This window comes from Sipha flava, unplaced genomic scaffold, assembly GCF_003268045.1.
Source record: "Sipha flava isolate LNK unplaced genomic scaffold, YSA_version1 129_pilon_pilon, whole genome shotgun sequence".
Lineage (NCBI taxonomy): Eukaryota > Metazoa > Arthropoda > Insecta > Hemiptera > Aphididae > Sipha > Sipha flava.
In genome coordinates, this window is record NW_020271755.1 from 761,559 (window position 1) to 783,278 (window position 21,720).

Here is a 21,720-nt window from a genome sequence, read left to right on the forward strand (position 1 = left end):
TTATATATATACGAGTACATATATTTACTACTATCCTTGCTTATCGTTATTATAATGTACGAGCGAAAAAATAAATACGACAATATAAATGCCACAGACGATATATTTGCAGTATACAATTTACGTACAGAAGGTACAATGAACGCGGTGTACGTGCGGTGTTCAGAATGTGGTCAAATACTGTCTATTTATATATTGCAACACAAACGCGTAGATCAAGAGAATATATCTCAAAAACGACGAGATGGGCGAACGTTCAAAGATGTAAAAAGAATAAAAATAATATAAAAAAAAAAAACTAGAGAAATAATAAAAAAAAAATGATGAGGAAACTAAAATGGAGAAAAAAAAAAGTTAATAACTTCTTTCGCATAAATATTTAACGAAAAAATGACTGCGGCACCGTTCATAATAGGCCTTCCCCTCTCACTCGTATTATAATCTCCGGAGACGTGTAAAACGTTTCTTTGCGCCCGGACACGACGACGTATATATAGACATTAATACGTGAATATATATGCGTGCATTTTTTTCTTTCCGCCGCCGTCCCTTATTTATGTGTGTACATTGCCGCACACCACTGCCGTAGCGCGTCGAAAGAAAATTGTTATAAATGATACACCGGCGATACGATACACCGGAGGAACTGCTGCTGCTGCAGCTTACGGCAACTATCGCCGGATATAAATTAGATCAGCCCCGGAGATGGGCTGAACAAAAATAATAACCGAAAAAACACAATATTTTTGTGCACCATGTATATACCGTACGTACAGGTATACAATGCTTTTCGAGAGCAGTAGAAAAGTTTTAGCGCGAAATTCAATTTATACGCGCGGGCGCGGGCGTCCAGACGATGCTTTCTTTTCTTCGCGTGTCTTTGTAATAATAAAATATACGTACAATATACATGCGACGGTGTATAGGTATCTTTTTTGGTCGTCGACGGTCTCGCTCACCCCCAGCCGAAAGGCGAACAAGAACTTTTGTGCGTTTCATTGAAATTTACAACCTTATTACACGGCGATGGCTGCCGCGGCGACAACGTGTGCACACAATGAGAAATCGTCGAGTGCCGATGAAATAATACTGTACATTGCACGCGATGCTACTGCGTGTATCGCCAAAGTGTAGTAGGTTGCATAGCCACATGAAAGTCGTTGCACGCTGTCGCAGACTTAAACATCTACAACGGGTTGGGTACCGACAAACGGATTTTGCGGTATTTATTTAATACTTTACTAATATGGATTCGAAAAGAAATTAACGCGCGGCCAATATAGTTAAATTAAGGATCTGCGGCGACGACCTCATATACCCGTACATATACGGCGGCAGCAATCGTGTTTGAATCGTAAATTTCGTACCCGTCTCTCGCACTCGCACACACATACCATATAATGTCTCCGTATATACAGGTATATTATAATAATATAATGAACAACTACACCACCACCATCGCCACAACTACTGCGATTATTATTCCAAATGACCCCCCCTTCACACGCGTATCTTAATAAAGTGCAGTTTTTGTACACGTATATAATCGTATGCACACGACTGCAGTACTATAATAATAACATTACAATTACGATGCGGAAAAAATTAAAAAAGAGAAAAAATAAAATAATTACTACCATCACCCGAGATATTGCTTACGCTCAGTACTATATTATATTGTATTATTAGGTCGTATTTTATAAATGGAGGAACATAATTTCCACACGCCGACCCCCGCCTTTATCGACAGTCGTGTGTATCATTTACAACGTGTATTATATGGAAATCGGTTTGTCGTTATTTTATAGCACCGAACGGTAAAGGCGTCGCGGATATAAACAATAATAATATACACAATTCTCTTACCTTTCTAGTTGTTTCATGAAGCCGGCGTACGCTTTTTCCCATATGCCCGAACTGTAAAACGAAGACAAAAAAAAATATTAAAACGTTGTAATAACACATATATTTACACGGCACTATTACAATATAACCTATGATAAACGGTCAAAAAAACGACTACGTCATTTCATTTACGCAATTTATAATGTATTATAGTGTGTATTATGCGTACATAAATATAAATGTTTGCGTGTGTAAGACATTCATTTTGTATTGCACCAGGAGTATAATTTTTTTTTTATATATATATTTTATTCCGCGTTATTTTTACACTATCAATTTAACGTTAAGTTTTATCTTTTTTTCGATAAAATATTACAACAAGCATAATATCGCAGTAATTCGTATTGAATCGTATTGGAGGTAATAACGATGTAATATGATATATGTATATTAGCGGTGACCGCGAAAATCCTACATTAGACTGTACAACAGAAGGACGATACGTGTTGGCTTGTATAAGCTGGACGCACGACTTCTGAATACAAAATTCGAATACACTCACCTGGCTAACGCTTCCATGGACAGCCCTTGGCTCTTGAGTAGCTGCGTGTCGGGCCGTGGAAGGGCGGGATGCGACAGACCGGCAGGGTTCATGATGGCATGCGTGGCCGCCGGATGGTGGTGATGGTGATGGTTGAACTGCTGCATGTACTGCATGTGTCCAAGGTGCGTGGGCGGGTGATTGTATCCGTTGGCCAGCAGTGGAGATTTTTCCATGCGAGGCGAATCTGCAACAACCGTATCTTGATTTAATAATATTTTCATCGTACGGGAGCATAATAGTAATTGTATATTTACGTACAAGGCGTGTGAAATACAATAGTAATACATGTCATATCATAATTTATATAAGTTTATGTAGAGGGTATAAAACCAATAAAGCTATCTCTGTCGTTCGGGCGACGTGGACGAACACGTAACGCACGGTGATGTTATAATATTTATCGTGAAGTACGCGGACCGCGAGAGTATTGTGCGTTTACGGTGGCGTCAGCGACGATCCGGGCACACAGAAGAATATTCGGAAAGGATGAACAAGAGTAAATAGAACATATTTAAACGGACTACTCGTCACCGTACACAATAATATTAATGGACATTCCTAATGGCATTTGGTCAGAACAGTTCATATGTAGCATACACAACTCGTTACGGTCTCTCGTACGCGGGCGTATGTTCCTACGTGTGTGTGTGTGTGACTGATGGGTTTTTGTCTTTACCGTCCGAACGTATGGAAAATATGCGCCGGCGTATACCTATTTATATGCATGTAATATTGTGTACCCGAAATATAATAAATAAACAACTCGAACTCGGTAATAACAATAATTATTGGTCTGGTGATGTGTATTTTGTTATAGATGTTGATTGGCCTTTCTCAGCGGGGTCTCCCTCGGCCGTGCACACACACGTACGAGCATGTGTAAGAATGCGTTGTACACACAGCAACGCGCACTAATGTTTTCAATTATCCGCGGGACTTTGACTAATAACACTCGACGGTGACTTTCCGCCGAAGCTGTACTGTTCTGCGAGGAGGAGAAAGGCGCACACGGTATAACCCGATGATCATCCGTCGCTGTTTGTTGCCTACTAAATGTTATTATAACGATTTGCACAATCATACACACACACACACCCGTGTGGATTGTCTGCGTTTCGAACATTCGGTTTATTCGAATAGGCTCACACAAAACTGATCGTATCGGAGAATTTTCCGTACGGTTTGGACGTAATATTTTTGTTTAAAAACAGTAACGCAAGACAACTGTTTTGTCGTAATTTTTTCGCCGTTGAAATTTCATATACACCTATGTACGTTTTAGAATTCTTTTCCGTGTTTCCTATTTTACCTTCAGCCTCCCGGTGTTGATAAATATCCAACGGTCCACAGTAATGTCCACCGGTTAACCGAATAACATCGACATTACGAGCACATTGCAATTGGAACGGCACACGCACAATATAGGATATAATTATGTACGTACAATACATATAGCACGTGCGGGCAACGCGTGCACACAGGAATACGTCGTACGTGTAATAATTACATCGATTTCGCCCAAGACGATAATATTGCGACGGCGCGTTCGCTCGACGAGTGTTGTTGCCCGCGGTTAGCGCTTAGCCGTACAATAATCGCTTAGCCTCGTACACGCGCGATTTGCCGTCATCGCGTATTACGGTTCGCGTCGAGACGCGCGTACGAAACGATAATAATAGCATACAAACACCCTGTGTACGGTATATTATTATATTCGTGTATCCCGCCACCGCCAAAGACGCGCGGATAACGGATTGTAAAATATTTGCTTCCCGAGCGAATGCGACGTTACACTGCGCACACACAATGTGTAATCAATGTTTTGTGTGCACCACCGGTACACGTACACGTTTATTTATTGTTCCCGCGATTCGCTCTCCGCGACTCGTTTAACTTTTACGGCCCGGAGGAGTGTCGAGAAGGTAATCGTTTCACGTCTACCGTTTTCGAGACGTTCGGCACTTTGGCCCTTTAATTTTAATATTAAATCTCACTTCCGATACCGGAAAATGTTAATTCGATTGGAGCTTGTACGCATTATATGTATAGCGCTTACGCGAGCGAAAAAAATAAACACGTTAATATACGAGTTTCTCGGTGTGCTTGTTACCGTATAAACACAACATGTAAATTGGATAATGCTATTTTCCATTAAAAAGTGTTTTCGTTTCACAACAATTTCCATTAATAAAATGGTGTACAGATCGTGTATATATATATTTATTAATTTTTTTTTAAAAAAAAAAGGAAGTGGGCGAGTCGTTAAGTCGAAAATGTGCAGATGGTACGCGTTTTACGTGACAACGCGCGGAATAGGAATATATAATAATGTAATAATTGATTATGGTAAAAATAAACGACAGATTATACGGTGGCGGGGAGGAGGTGTAATATAATTTATCAAAAGTCCATCACGAAAGACCTACACGCAGCAGCGCAGCGTGCAAGCTATTTTCGGACTACGCGTTGCGGCGTGTACAGAGAAAGAAATAATGAAAATGTATAGGGAGTAGAGGACAGTGACGAGAAGCTGTGCTGGAAAACACGGGTCGCGGCGATCATTTGAAGTGTGAAAACCTTTCGGACGGTAATTATAATATAGCGGTGGAGGTGGAAACAAAAAAACCTTAGGCTTAAATTAGCCGTTTTGGGTGCCGGCGCTAATGATAAAACACGCAGCCCGGGGATGTCTGCAAAGCCCCCGGGCGCAATCCATCATCGCCGCCGTCGTCGTCGTCGTCGTCGTCTTCGTCATCGTTGTAGCCGTAGTTACCTCTGCTAGGGGAGGTGACGACCCGCAGGGCCAGGATGGAAATTAAGACCTAGCAAATATATGTGTACGTGAGCGTGTGTGCGTGTGTGTATGTATGCAGTGTGCATGCGTGCGAGCGTGTGTGTTTGTTTGTCTTGGAACCAAAAAGAAACAATATGCTAAAATTAAAATCCTCCCCACCGCGGGTTTTCGGAATATATAATAATAAAAAAACAACCGTGTACACAATATGCAGAATTACGTACTTAAATATATATATATAATAATATTAGTATACACGCCCAGGGCCTGTGTGTGAGTGTGTGTTCACCGCTGACAGTCGAAGAGGAACGGAGAAAAAGCGGAGCGTGCGAGCGCGCGGGATGATTGATTACACTCGGCGGTATATAGTTGCGCAGTGTGCCCCGTGTAACCGTTTCTTGGCTTTAAGTGACGGCGGCAGCGCATAGGGATCCCTTTACTCTTGTTCGACCGTATATATACGTTTCGACTCGTTTAAATTGAAATTAATTTGCACTCTCTTTTACTCTCACTGCTGCACGTACACGTATAGCATTATGGTATACATATACCGTCGAATTAGCATACGATACATCAAGAGAAAAAAAATATCGTCCTGAGGTCAGGGGAAGTTTTTTTTATTATTCTGCACTTGGTGGTGGGCAAGGGGACGAATGGTAGGGAAGAAAACCCGGCTGACAGTGAATCATGACTCGCCGATGAGTAGCATCTGCGATTGAAACGTAAAAACGAAGGTTCAATTTCACAGATGAAAGCTTCTCGTCTTTTTATGCACACGCACAAACGAACGATGATTTATATGATGGGCCCCTCGTATCGTGTCTGCTGAAAGGGTTCACGCGGTTTTTGTAGCGAATTCGTTACCGCACCAACCGAGGTTTAAGCTTGCATACAAACTATACTGGATAATATTATCGATATTGATACACTTTCGTTTTGAAAGCTATACATATTATATTTGCAGAACGTTACCCGCATGTACTTTTATTGCGTTCACTTCAGATATCAACACCGGACGTTATTATCATTATGCAATTCCCTCGACACTAATAAAATATATATAAGTGGTTAACCGTTATAAGTCGTGTTTGGGCGCACGCGCTCTCTCTCTTTCTCTCTCTCTCTTGACCACCTGCCTGCCACAGTACGCGTAGACTTTACCTACCCCTTATAATCCGAACAAATGAACGACCGGCTACTATTAAAACGCTATATGAGATTTATATATATGCGCCCTAAGCGCATAACATAAAATAAACTTGTTGTACATATTCGCTGACATACATACACTGCATACACTGCATATTTAATAAACAGAAATTCATCAAGTCAAAGTATCTACTCGAGATCACAACCGACCGCACATACTATATAATATATAGAGTTATATATCGGTGATATGTATAATATGATCCTGTAGATCAGGTCCTAAATCCAAACGCAGAGGAAGATAAACGACTGCGAATCCCACGAGGAAACTACCGTTTGTGCGAGTACTTGTTTTGGGTTGTCGGATTTTTTTTTTCCGTTTGTTAAAAATCGTTGACGTTTCGCACGATCGCGGTCGTCGTCGCATCGATCAAACGCATAATTAAAAAAAATAATACAAGCCACATCAAAAGACGGGCCACCACGTCACTTCCGAAACAAACCGTTCGATCATTCCGAATTTCACGGAGAGGTTGCGCGCGTCGTATAGGGGAGAGAAGATGCGGAATATTTTTGACAAATGCGGTCCGGGGATTAAGCATAAAATATTCAACGGCACGGACGACACACCACCTCGAACCTATAACGTAGTGTGTATGTGTATATAAGCGCACCGCGTCTTCTGCAATAACAATAATAATAATCATAATCATAACTGTGTGCGGTCGATTGGAGGAGAGGCGAGGCGGTAACTGTGGTAACCACGTGGTCTCCAGAGTCGCGGGGTGCGTTTATCGCGCGGTCGTCATCGCACAGCGTGATGGATGATGCTGACGGATTTTCTTTGCATAAATACCGCCGCCGCCGCTGATGAAAATTGCTGCCCGGTGGGTTTTTATCGTCCGGTCACTTGCCGGGACACGTTTACACACACATATATTATAATAAAAGTACAATGCGTTTTTCTCAACAAAAACCCTTTTCCGCTGTACATCCGAAATCGTAACAAATACTTATACAATGCGTTACACACATACATATCAAGGAATCTGTTAACACATACGTATATGATACGGTCGAAACACGACGCAAAGAGTGGAAAAGTTCACAAAAGATCGGTGCGGTATAGCGCGTGCGCGGAGCGCATAAATCATCGTTAGTTTCTAATTAAATATAGTCTTGCAACAATGGTATATTATATGTGTGTATATACGCCGTACACGAAAAACAAAAGGAGATAACAATCGTTATAAAACGGTTCCTTTGACGACTGCGCGCAACGATGCGGCGGCAAGTCTGTTTTTTAATTTTTTTTTTTTTCTATTCACCTTCGACCGACCGCCGAAGATTAACCGTGTGCCACACGCACGAAAGGCGCCCCTGAGACTTAGCTGCACACAAAGCAGCTTTGGGGACCACCGCGGCGGATATGGTTTTTTTTGTCGGGTCGGGACCCCGTGGTATATAATATGCACATTCGCCGCCGCCGGTCGTCGGCGGGTGTAATGTACACACAAAACAGTATCATTAATTGAACAAACACAATAATATCGATATTACTATTATTATTGTTATTATTATTATTATTATTATTATTATTATTATTATTATTATTATTATTATTATTACTATTGTTACTGCTATCATCGTCACGTCAAGTGTTCGGCGGACCACCGCGCCGGGCCGTCTCGCAGCGCGCACGGATAGCAACAATATTACGATACCGCGATAGATTAACCGTTCGAACCGGGTTGACGACACGCCGGGCCGAAGCGATTGAATCGTTTGGACGCGATGATGCGATGCGCCGACGACGATTTTATACGGTCGAATACGTTCGAATCGAATGTTTTCCGTAATATTATAATTACATGAAAAACGTCGTACGCACGCGGCCGCCGAAGTGCTATAATCGGAGCTGACCGACGGAACAGGTTGTAATTATGCATTACAACGCATTCGACTGACGCGTTCGCGGCAAAACGATCTTTGATGAAAAATAATTTTCGATTACGCGTCCACTCCGCTTACGTCTGGCGGGTGTTTAATCGCACGACGGACAAAGCGTGCGATACGCGCCGAACGTGTGGACTAGTGATGTGCTCATCAACACAGTCCTCCGCACGTACAAAAACGTATAAACGTGTTATTAACTTTATGACGGATGCGACGACGAGCGCGCCGGTATGATATTGCTTTTACGTTTTCGTGTTTTCGCGTCATTATTATTTTGATTTTGATTTTTTTCAAAATCATTCGACGACCTCACGCCATCGTTTACTGTACAACTTTGTGACCATGCTTTGTGCTTGTATTTCATTTAAAAAAAAAAATGAAAATCACCGGTACGCGAACTAAACGCCGCGAAACCGGATTGCCGTGATCGTCGTGACAATAACAGTTCATCCGTCTTACGCGTGCGACCGGTGATTGCAGCCGGACAGCAAACGAACAAAGCGGTAAATGAAGACGTCTGCGTAATGGTGCGTGTGTAATTATCAACAATTATAGCAACCGGCGACGGAGAGATGATGTAGCATTGCGAAAGAACGTATACGCGTTTTTATGACGTGGGTCGCACAAGTAGTGTGCGTTTTCCATTACACCGTCCGCCGCCACGAATTGTTTTTTACGAAACGTAAATTATGTGTTCCGTGCACGGCAAAATGTTTAATAAATATTAATAACAACAGTACGACGTGTGCACGTATTCGCGCGTAGCACGATATCGACACGAGAAACCTAAAAAAAAAAAAACTTCAGCTCGCAGCGCAGTCGGAACCGCGTTCGGTTTTGCTCGTGGGCGACGTATAACGTACGCAGAACAGTGGATATTTGTGTAACACGGACGATTTCGTTTTCACCCGGAAAGATTGAACAAACAGAAAACAAGAACTGAACGTTGTCCGAACGTACAAGCAATGGGTACGCCAGTATAGACGCGGCGGAGTAGTTTTAATTTCAGAGAAGGGGGGGCTACATGCGAAGGGCTGTGGCTTAAGCGATTACGAGGAAAACCGACGGGTGAAGCGTAACGGGCGGGATGCGTGCCCTATCTCGCCGGGATCCCCGCGCGTGTTTAACTATTTAACCCGTTGACCGGCAAAACGACAGCAATTCATTATTCACGCACGGCCTCCGGAATCGTCGCGTACACAGGGGGTAGTATACACTGCAGGAGGTGTAGTTTCCGGTCGGATATCCAATCCTTCCCCCCCAAAATGCGACGTACATCCTTTCTGGTCCCTCGGTGATAACGTGCTCATGCACGTTATCATTTCACAGCGTTGAAAGAGATGACCGTCAGTCTCGCGTACGTCATAACAGCGTAAAAATGACGGCGACATAGAGCAGCCAGTCTTTATACGATATTATTACGGCACAATGTAAAATTTGCGTTCCACAAAAACATTAAACGGAGCTCTGGTGTCGCTACAAATACTATTACGAGTATATACTTCACACGGACTCATTATTAAACCACCGCTCGCTCAAGGGATTTTGATGAAACGCGATTCATAACTATTCATTTATTGATCGCATTACTTGTACTGTACAAGGCACACCGTTCTTCGTATTGCAATATTATTACTATCTTATTCGTTTCGGCTTCCACGGAAAATCGCGTGCAACTTTTAAAACATCATCGTGCAAAACTTCCAAAAGTGTCAGTCTCGTAGTATATTACGTTCGTTCTTAGAGCGCTGATGGACACTTATAATACGAACAGAATTTGAAAATAAAACAAGTATACTTCGTACAACAATATGCATGCGTATTAGTGTCAAACGCACCGTCGTCATAATTCGCAGGGTGCACAGGTTGCCCGACCAGAATCGGCGCAGCAGTTGTTTATATATATTATACATCGACGATATCGCATGTTCAGACAATCATTAGCCGACGGTTGTTAACTATCCTGTTTGATTTTCTACAAAATATTTTCGTCTCATTTCTATGTATCTCGATAAAACGACCATCGTACAAAATCGTATAATGTACACGTTACACCGCACGTATCGACCTGGAGGCCGTGTACCGGATTGTACGTTTTTAACATCTGCGGTGCACATCGCTACGGAAGAACTCGCTATAATAACCTTCCATGCTGGAATAATAAAAACCACTTCGAGGTGAAAAAAAAATTAAGTCCAACAGAAATCTTGTCGGTCGCGCAGTAGATAGGTGGTGAATAACGGTCTAAAAGGTATCCTCCGAGTTCATAGCACGGTATGTATAGTATAATGAATTCTGGTGCCGTGTCAGCAGATTATATTATATAGCGTATCCAGTTGTCTAGTCGAGTGTATTATAATTCGATAGTTCGATTTGTTTTTTACTTTGAACGACTCTATTATATGTAAAATAAATTTTTTCTCGTTTCCGGCAAATTAGTTCCTTCCGAGCGTTAGATCCGTTTTAGCCGTCTTAGGTAAACGAAAAAAAAACTGTACTGTCACGTCTGGCGACCCAAACAAAACGATTTCCCATACTGATTTCGCGCAATACACACAACGCAATGCGACGACGGTAAAACGTTCATGTGTACACGACGGTGGCGATGACCAAGGTTTAACGACCCCTTTGACACATCGTGCACACAGGAAAAAAGGGGCGGATGGAGATTTTAGCGCAAAACATATTCCATGTGTGTACCGTTAATAATAATCGGGTGCAATAGCCAGAACGCGAGCACACCGATATCATACACACACTGTTTTCGACTATTGCGTGACCATTGTGTGAAACACGCGAATACTAACGTTTAGAAAAACTCAACGCGTCCGCCACCGTTGCAAGATATTGCACACACATGGGGGGGGGGGGGGGGAATATATATGTACACATGAAAAGAATCTCGTTCAATTATCCCTAAGGAGACTTGTGTGATGCAGTCTTGTTCTCCTGCGCTATGTATACGTCTCGAGTGAGATTATTTACGGTATATCCACCAAACAAATACACGTATTTCCTGTCTTCACGAAAGCCCCGATAGCCCACACAAGACTCAATGGCTGCAGTGTTTCATATCGAATATTTAACAAGAATAATAGCGGTACGGTACAGTCATTATTATCTCATTATTATATTATTATTATCGTTCATACCGACCGTGTGACGACGACATCGCGTAAAAGTCGCCGTCCGCGGTCTTTATTTTTCGAATGACACGCCGACAAGGTGCGGTGTATTTTTTATTATAATTTCTTGTCGACCAAGACATTTTGTATACACGCCATATAATCATTACACACATACACATACACATATTCACGTGCTTATATTTATTTCGAACTTTGACGTAGCACGCGCGGAGAGGGCGTGTGAAAACAGGAAAATAGAATAAAAAAAAAAAAACGGCAACCAAGCGAAGCGCGGTATTGTGTTTTTATAAACGATTGTGTCGATTCATTGAGCGACGAGCTACCAATACTTCGGTTTATTAGGAAACAAGTCGTCGCGGACCCTCCACACGCGGCAGACCAATTAAAAAAAAATTAAAAAAATAAAGTCGGCAACAAAAGCCGTCGTCGCCCCCGCGCTTTTGCAGCAGGAGTAGTCCAGGTGAAACACTCGTCATTTTTCAACCCTTTTTCCCGTCACCAGTGTAAATAAAGTACAACGTTCAAAACAACAAAACTACACATACACGCAAAGACGAGCGCTGTAATAGTGGCGCGCGTGTCCGTCCGGTAGTGTGTGAACAGTACGCGCGTGTGCGTGAATACGTGAAAAGGCTTTTTAAAGAAGAACGCTTAACCGCGTGCGTATACTGTTATTTCTTATTATTAAGCATACACGGGAACGAGTTTTTAATTGCACACGTACTTATATATATATGTGAGTGTGTGTGTGTGTGTGTGTGTGTGTATGCGGTACAGCGTTAATAGTATATTTGAAATTAAAAAATACACATATTATACATAATATATGGTACACGCGCATATTGTACACCGCCGCCACCATCACCACCACCACGCACTTGTATGACCGCTCGTTGTGTTTACTCGTAGCCACACGAGCTACGGCGTAAGTCTTGAAAAGTGACGCGAACAACGGTTCGCCACGAGATGGGGTGGGGACGGATAAGGGGTAGTAGGAGTTAGTACAATCGATACGGTTTGTTTAAAAAGTAATACAACAATAACAACTGTACACCGGGGAAACGAGGGGGGCAATGTGTCATTCGGTGGTTATTAGACATGTAAATGTATACACTATATACGTGTGTGTGCGTGTGTCCAATTAACGATAACGAGCGAAAAAAACAACAAAAGTTCGCATTGTCCGAACGGGACGCACTGTACGCGCGCGTATACCTATCCGTGGGCATGTATTGCTACTGTATGTGTACATACGCGCGTGTGTTACCGCGTGTATACGCAGTGCTTCGCCAATTGAACCATAATAATGGAATTAAACAATAATAATAAAAAAATAAATAAATAAAAAAAAAACCGGCGTGGAATAAAAACAACGCGCAACAGTGTACGTATTATTATTATTCGGGTGACAGGAAACGCACTATTGATACGTTTTAAGTGCGTCTATCCTGTGTGTGAGAAACGGACCCCGTTTTTTTGTTTCTATTACGCGCGCGACTCGTACACAGTAGTAGTATTATAATATTGTTATTATTGTATTGTACTGTTGGTCGAACATGATGTAGTATGGTAGCGCGTCAACGTCGCGCGCCGTCACTGGCATGGTCACGTCGACAGGAAGTTTTCGAGGCGACCGTTGCAGTCGGATTTTGTTTCTCTTTCGAAAAAACGAGCTTTAATTTTTTACACACCCGTTTTCGCACATTTCTCTCGGTAACCCGACGCTCAAAAGACACAGTGTCCGATGTCTTTGGGCGCAAGCAGCGTGATGGTGACGACAGCAGACGCGTGCTTAACGAACCGTGCACGTTCTTAACGGAAAAACTCTTGATTATATAATACCCGGAGAGAAATATCACGAGATATACATATATATGTGGGTATGTATTTTTTCCCCGTTTTCATTTTAAATTAAATCTAATGCACTTTTCTGTCGACGATTGAAGATGCGCGCGCGCCAGATCAAGGGTGCAAAGCGGACGCGCGCACCTCGTCGGCTTTTAATTAACGTGATTATGTAATTTTGCAGCAAAAAAAAATAAAATATGCGAATTCGTGATACCCGCACCGGTGGTTCTTGGAGACAAGGGAAAAATAAGTATCGTTTGAGAGAAAAAAAATTCACGAGGCAATGTTATAAATGTTATAAACTAAACACAAGTATAATGGGCATGCACACGAGTGTTCTCCTTTTGTCAGATGATTGATCGCCGAACAGCTGCGGCCGAATAAAAATATTGTAACGATATGTCTGTACAAAAGACGAGGGAAACGAAAAAGAACAACGCACGTATAACGTATACATATGTATAATCCGCAGCATTGAGAAAAAGACGATAATACCCACTTTTGGACGGTAAACAATTATTCGAGGGAAGGGGGAGAGAAGAAGCTAAAAATCATTGGATTTCGGTTATTATTAATTTTTTATAAAAAAATGAAATCGGACAAGTGTGTGGGTTTTTTTTTTCTATAACAACAATTGTAATGTCTATGCGTGTTTTCAAAAACCATTCGAATTCGTATTTTTTTGGTATAGGTACAAATTACAAACAATTCAAGATCATTACAATACTTGATCGGGGATATACTTATCATTGTATGCTCATTGCATGGACTACGATAAATAATCATTATTCCCGAAAGAAAGAGAAAAAAACTGTAACGGCAATTATTTCCGTGTTATAAGACACTTCACTAATTAGTTAAATTAAAAAGTATTCGTCGAGTATACCCATTAATTTAGTACGTACAACGCTAACTAACCAACCAAACTCATAGCATAAGAACTGATTAAATGATTCTTTATACATTTACTTTAAAATTACCAAATGAACGCTGTTATTAAATTAATATAATACATAGAAAACGAATCGTACATCGTTTATCATTAAACGGCGTCTGACAACGAAAGAACACGATCGAAAAGATGAAAAAATATCTCTCATAACATGGATACGAATTAAAAAATAATGATAAATAAATTAAAACCATATTGTGGAGAGTGTTAGAAAAAATACCGTGTCCGCGACCTCTAACCCTGCCAACAAGTGCATGCAGCGGTAAACGTGTTTTTCTTCCTTCTATCTGCGTATATACTATACATTAAACTATAATATGTTTAACACTATAAAAATTACCTTGCAAATGTCCGTTTTCATAAACTCCGGCGACGTAATCTCCATTTTCGAGACGATGTTTCTTCAGCTGATGACTTAAATGTGAGGCCGACGCGGCCAGAGAAAGGCCTACGGACGACGCTCTCTTCGGTGGTCTTCCTGGTCGAGAACTGAAAAAACGAGGTGAAAAAAAATTGATTAACGAAAATTGTTTCAATGATAATCCGACAAAAGCAAACAAAAAGTAATATAACTACGGGTGTGAGCGTGGGTGTATGAACGCATGCATGGAAAGAACGTGTTATTTATAAATTTAGTCTTTGTTTAAACACACACTCACACACATGCCGAAATACGAATGTTTCACTGATGTTTGTACTCGTTCGATTGAGTACACAAATAACAAACACATATTCGTTAACAACTTGTTCTTATTAGATTTTGCGTATTTTTTTCCCCCTTATAATTCCGCATGCTCCCGGATTCGTCGGTAGAGAAAAAAAAGCCATTCGTGCGGTCCAAGTTATTGCATAGGATTATTATGGTTTTTAAAAACGATTTCCGCCGTATACAGGGATAAAATAAAAATACTACAGAATAAATACGAAACGAAAAGGGGGAACGGAACGTGATGTGTTCTCGGGGATTTAATCTCGCGCCTATAGTGTTCGGATCGAAAGTTTATGTTAGATAACGCGAAACGCGCGCGGCAGATTACATGTGTGCGTTTTTCGGCCGTGGGTGGGGTTGAGGGGTAAAAATCACCACGAAAACACGATTTCTTTGGACGTTTTTTTTTCCCTCCCCCTTTCTTTCACCCTCTCTCGCGACGTAAAGGAAGCGTATTATACACCGCCGCCGCGGAGCAAACCGCAAACTCATAATTCAACGGGTCGTTTCTATTATAACTGTCAGCGACGATATTTATTTCATCGTGTTCTTTCGTGTATACGTTCTCACCGTTGTCCCACGGTCGGTACGCCGTTGATAACGCGACTAGCTGGTCGAGTATTGATAAGACTTGTGCAGCACGTACCGGCCACGCTTGTCACAACAATATAACACGAAAAGAGAACAGCCGACTCCTGCGCATAACGGGGGTGGAGGTGGGGACAAAGCCAAGCACACTTGTGTGTATGCGTGCACTGCCTCGCGACGCAGTTGTTTTATTTACGACCTCGTTTTCATTGGTTTCCGCCACGGCCGAGCACAGTCCGTTAAATCCGCACCTCGTTCGATGTTTTTCTTTTTAATTGACTCCCGTACCTTGTGCCGCGCACGCATTCCACGAGTAAATCCCATCCCTTGGCGGGACGTCTCGGGGGTCGCTTAACACTGATAGATGAGATTGCTCCGCGAGCGCGGGTCTCGTCCCGTTGTTATTGAAACCGCTACGTACTCCCGTTTATTTCCCTGACTGATATACGATTTCACTTAAGAAAAATAAGTCGTATTATTTTAAAAATATACAACAGCGGTGGTCGAATTAGTACGCCCTGTAGGTATGTGTGTCATTTTACTCCACATCATTGTTACACTATTGTATGCGCACGGGACAATAGTAACACCCACTGGCCGTGTTCTACAATAATTATGTTACCATCACTGTATTAGTTATTATTTGGTTGTTATTTTTTCGACAAATTACATTTGGCCGTGATGCTTGTGATTAATGGTTTATTTTCTATAGGTATACTTTGATAATTCATTTTTGAAATTTAAATATTTACCGAAACTAATTTCCAATAATTCTTTTTAATGATTGCGACCTAAGGGAGTTGAAATGAAAAAAGCACCACTTTTCTTGTGAATAATTTACACGATGTTCATGGTGACTTAATAATTATTGTATAATTTGCATAATAAAAATATTAATAAAAATATGATTTAAAAATCGGCATTTCCCTTTCAAATGCTTAACAGTCAAATAAATTATGTCAAAGTGTTATGATGTCGGGTTGAACAACGAGCTGATGTTGGGGGTAATAGTATGACTTTTATGTAACCACCCTTGATTTCTTTTTTTCATAGCAGATTTGTTGTACTTTTTTTCATATCCAACGGGGAGAAAAACTGCGGTTTTCGCATATTAATGCGCACGGAAAGAACGTAAACGGCCCGTGTACAATAATAAAAAAAAAAAAGAGAGAGAGAGAGAGGGAGAGAGAGAGAAAAGCAGCGGTGGAGAACACGAATAATTCGTAAAAAATAAATAAATACCGGTCGAGAACGAAGGGAAAAAAATCGCTAGATTTATGACTTTCTAGGTACCTATATATAGGACAGACGGGCATATTCTACATTCATTTGTTGGTTCAACGGAGGAAGTAAATAATTCAAATTGGCTGCCCAACAATGGGCTCCCGAGTTTTTCTTTTCCTCGTTTACCAGAAATATTGATACATCGCCGGGGGTCTCGATTTTTTTTTTACCGCGTAACATAATAACATCATCTCCGAGGGACACACAATGCAAAACGCCTATTATTCCATTCGCATTACTCTTTGTTGTTGACTTTTTCTTTATCCCGTATTACCACTACTATAATATGTAAATTGTACTCGCGCGCGACAAAACATTTGTTTATACAACGAAAGAGAATTATTACCAATTGAAGTCTCGGATCGACTCGATCAAAACGAATGCCACGGTACACCGTACTGCGAGCGCCCAAGCAGCAGCTGCCGTAATTTATATTTGATCGGAAGTAATGTCGCACTGCATGAAATAGGACGGAAACAGTCGAAGAACGCTTAAAGTGAAATCGATTAGAGACTTTCAGAAAAAGTCGAGTGCGTAGACTGCAGCTGTGTGTACACGACGCTTCTACATGGCGTACGAGTTTATCAGAGGAAAAAGTGGAAAACGAACATTGTCCGCATGTTTACCGCGCGGAACAAAGCTATCAACACCTACTTTGTGTGCGCACAATAATATAATATATTAAAATAGTGCGACGGTGACACTCTTTGGACGTTTGTACACGCATTTTCGGAGGAAGCGAACGGTGCGGAACAAACAGACGATTAAGATACAACACATCCGTTTTCCGTATCGCACACAATAATAATATATTACGTACGATGTACGCGTTTAAATTGTATGATACACGTAGTACCGACGGGTTCGTTAAACTTTGTGTCGTTGTCAACCCCGTGACGATTTCGGTGAAAAAAATAAATCCTTACCGAAAACGTAAAAAAAAAACACCAAAAACACCCCGGGGAAACGTTGAGTCGTTATCGGAACGATTGGATCTGGACGGGTTTTCGCGCGCAATGGAAATATAATAGAAATATAAACGTTTGTTATTATTTCTGCACTATCACGTGCCGCCGTCATATCGGTGTACGTCGTACAATAGGAGGGCACATTGTCCGGACTCGCGTACACCCTTTTTTTTTATTATTATTATTATTATTGTTATTGCGCGTACAGCATTATTCGCCGAGCAAAGCTAACAGACACGGAATATATGTAAGCACATGCCGACGATGACAATGACTCTCGGCCGGAGCAGCACACACGTCGTCACCGCCGATAGGGTTACGGACGATCAACTGTAACACGAGACGATTGTGCGCAAAAGTATAATAATATATACAATAACAATACATTATTACGAATCGAGGGAAACGTGTAGTATTATTATTATTTGTAAGCGAAAAAACCATTAAAAAACGGCCCAAAAAATGAGTTGTTATCGAAAAAGGATCGTTTGACTCGCGCGCCCGTAAAGGGTGCGAGTGTATTATTTTCGCACTACGCACGCACGTGTATGATGGGGTCGGGCTATACATAATCCAATATTCCGACTGTTTTCGACGCGACTATAATGTGTTCGGCTAGTTTGAACGTGGAAACTAGATAAGAATAAATATATATTGTTATATACGATACAAGGGACACGATGTATAAAACCATTTTGATTGATAGCCCTTCGACGAACGGTCTGGTCTCATAACTCCGCGGGCGTAGTACATATGAAATGGGAAACCGCCACTTAGAACGTATTCTAGAGTAAAATTTACGACCTTTTGAGACTGCAAAACGAAACTGTTTTTGAAATCTGTTTCGTTTTAATTTTAATTCTTTATTCGCCCTCGCTTTCGGTACAAGAAACGAGATCCTCCATTCGGAACGGCGGCCAATCGATGACCACACAAAGAGAAGCCTTGCCTTCTCTGAAAGTGCTTTCATTCTTCTCCTTCTTCTGCTCGCGGTGATAACCGTATTTAATGATTTAATTACAACACGAAACCTGTCAAAGAGTCGAGCTGAGCCGAAACACACGCTTCCAAAGCCGCCGCTACTGCTTTTTACCACGATTTTCTAAAATTAGTTGCATTTTTAATGCTTACGACATTAAAAAACGAAAAAACTGTTTCACAAAGGGCCGTGCATCTTTATGGCGCTGTTATTGGTAATATTTGTCACGCGTTCTGCCTGTAGCGATGGCGATGATAGTAATAATCTTTTTGATACGTAACAGACGTCCGGGCTACGGAATCGTCATCAACAAGGCGCCGTCAATCTTTTGTACGTCTGTGACGATGATATTTACCCCATGTGGCCCGGGACACATGTCCCGCATGGCACCACTATAGTGTATAGGGTCGAGAAATATAATATTAGAGAGGAGAGATACCGAGAGCTATTGAAATTGTTTATTTAAAAAAATAAAATAAAAACAAAAACAACACCACGAGATCGGTGTGCGCGTATATAGTATCCGATGATAGAATGATATGATTACAGCATTTGCGTGTGTGTGTGTGTGTTTTACCCACGTACGTTCGTATCGCTCACCAGCTAACGACGACTACGCTATTATACGCAGCCATAATGCTCAGAACTATTCTACCCTTTTAGGGTTGCATTTCGAGTGCGCAGGCACACGCATACACTCAACGGGTGTAAACAATCCGCACGAGAGTTGGATGTTCTACTCGAGATTTTCATTAGGAGCGTGTGACGAGAAAAAACATTCGAATATTATTATTAGGACCGTTTACGTTACGGATACTTAACATACGCGCACGTTGCGAACAGTTGATTTTCGACCAGACGACGCCACTGTATCGTAATAGGGGTGGCTCGAGAAGTTTACAATACATATTTTTCAAGTTATGTATACGCGCGCGCTCGAAACGATCTCGTCCGTCAAACGTGACGCATTTCGTTTAATATACGCGCGTTTTACCATGTGTACACTACAAAAACGCGATGATTGCCGAAACGACCGAAACGACGTACAAAATAGTCTACCCGAATCCGCGTATAAACGTCGCGTTACACAGCGGTCGGGCGCGTATCACGTTATAATTATTATTATAACGGTTATTGTTTGTCTCGATTATCAGCGAGGGTATTTCACATCTCCTGATATACGGCTGGTCATAAAAGTGTTTTTTTTTTTTTTTTTTATTGTCTTATACAATTACCGTACGGTATTATTATGTTTACGAATCCACACAGTTTCGTTATTTTATAGCGCTCGTTGGCACCGCGTCAGGAACTAAAACAAAAATCGGTAACACGTGACCTACCTAGTAAATCATCGTACGCGCTATTATCTTTTATACGCTGTGAATACGTTGGATACACATCCATATATAACTTCATTCCGCCACTTCACCACAACTCGTTTTAACCGTACACTATATCCATGCGACCATGACACGGCTGTGGGGACAGAGACTTGGTAAAACGTTCATGTACACAAAACACATATTTTCGTACGTAATATTACGGCTACCCTTCTGGAAATAGTTGGGCGTATACGCTTACAAATACACGAATACCTAGTGTAAGTATATCCGGGTCGACTGTAATGTACGCAAGCTCGTCTACATATATATATATATATATAGTATATATTTGTCTACATCCGTTTATCGGTCTCGTACGTTATTATTATTGTTATAATTATTATTATTATTCTTATTAATATAATAATACGCGCATAACGGCGGCGTGACACTTCATTTGGTCCCGATCGAGTGCATATTGTTGTCTCAACACTGCACGCCGGTGCGGTGCGGTGGTGATCCGTATCGGATGACATACGGTCGGCGGGCCACTCGAGCGAGTAGTAATATGCGCGCGGTAGTAGCACTAGTGGCGGTTGCTATTAATACAAATTTAAAACCAAGTGCGTTTTATTACACAAAAGTAGTTTTTATAAACCCATCTCGTATGTGTGCACGCGGAGAAGACGCACACCAAGGGCCTTTGTATAATAATACGATATCTGCAGTGTACGCGCGCGACACGGAGATCGACAGAGAGAGGAACAATAGCCCCGGAGGCCGTGGCGGGTTATGGAATATCGAATGCGCCCGGACAATGTGCCATCGCGACGAAACGTGCCCTATGATGGTACCGCGCGATTTTTTCTGTACGCGCGTGCATCGCACCACCTTTTGAAACAATGGACTTGTGTCGAGGATATATTATGACGACGTTTTTTTTTTTGTCTTCGGGAAAGCAAAAATAACCCTCTCGGCGGCCGAGAGCGGAGGCGAAACGGCTCGCCGCCAGCCACTTCATTACGTCCGGTGTTCGTGCTGATACGGCAGATATGGTATTGTAGCACTACGCCGGGAGAGGGTCGTGTGATCATGTCGAGACGTCATCACGCGTAATTCGCACTCGGGGCGAGGCTGCAGCGACGACGGACGTTATAAACGAGGAGACGGAAAAAATCAAATGAAAACAATACTCCGTACGCGGTAAATCGTAAAGCAAGAAATATATCTACATAATACGGTATATGTATATTAGCTGTCACGTGTACCTCGGAAAGAGAAAGAAAGAGTGAGAGGGAACGAGTAATATAATCGCGGCCCGCTCGCGCCCTGCATTAATAAGAAATACACGAGTAATATTGTCCCTAATTAATGGCGGAAAAGCAAAGCCCTTTCGGTTTCGGTCGTAATATTTCCTCCTCTGGGGCTTTGGGCACCTCCCCCGTCACTCTACCACCACCGGTCGCTCAATGAATTATTATCGCAATGCCTATATATACATATATATTTGTGTGTGTGTAACTCTGTGGAGTTTCGAGCGACACACGGCCGCCGCCGCGTGTTATTACATCCA

The 21,720-nt window shown here is 41.8% G+C and overlaps 1 protein-coding gene across 1 annotated transcript in view; it reads right to left on the bottom strand.

Moving 5' to 3' along the window:
- The window catches only part of LOC112694408 (dachshund homolog 2), a 104,991-nt gene that overhangs the window by 44,693 nt on the left and 38,578 nt on the right, over positions 1 to 21,720 (bottom strand). Inside the window, exons 3-5 of the mRNA XM_025569858.1 lie at positions 14,638 to 14,786; positions 2,408 to 2,633; positions 1,867 to 1,917 (exon numbers count right to left, since the gene is read on the bottom strand). Of these exons, the coding sequence (XP_025425643.1) occupies positions 1,867 to 1,917; positions 2,408 to 2,633; positions 14,638 to 14,786 (426 nt within the window). The remainder of the gene's footprint in view (positions 1 to 1,866; positions 1,918 to 2,407; positions 2,634 to 14,637; positions 14,787 to 21,720) is intronic.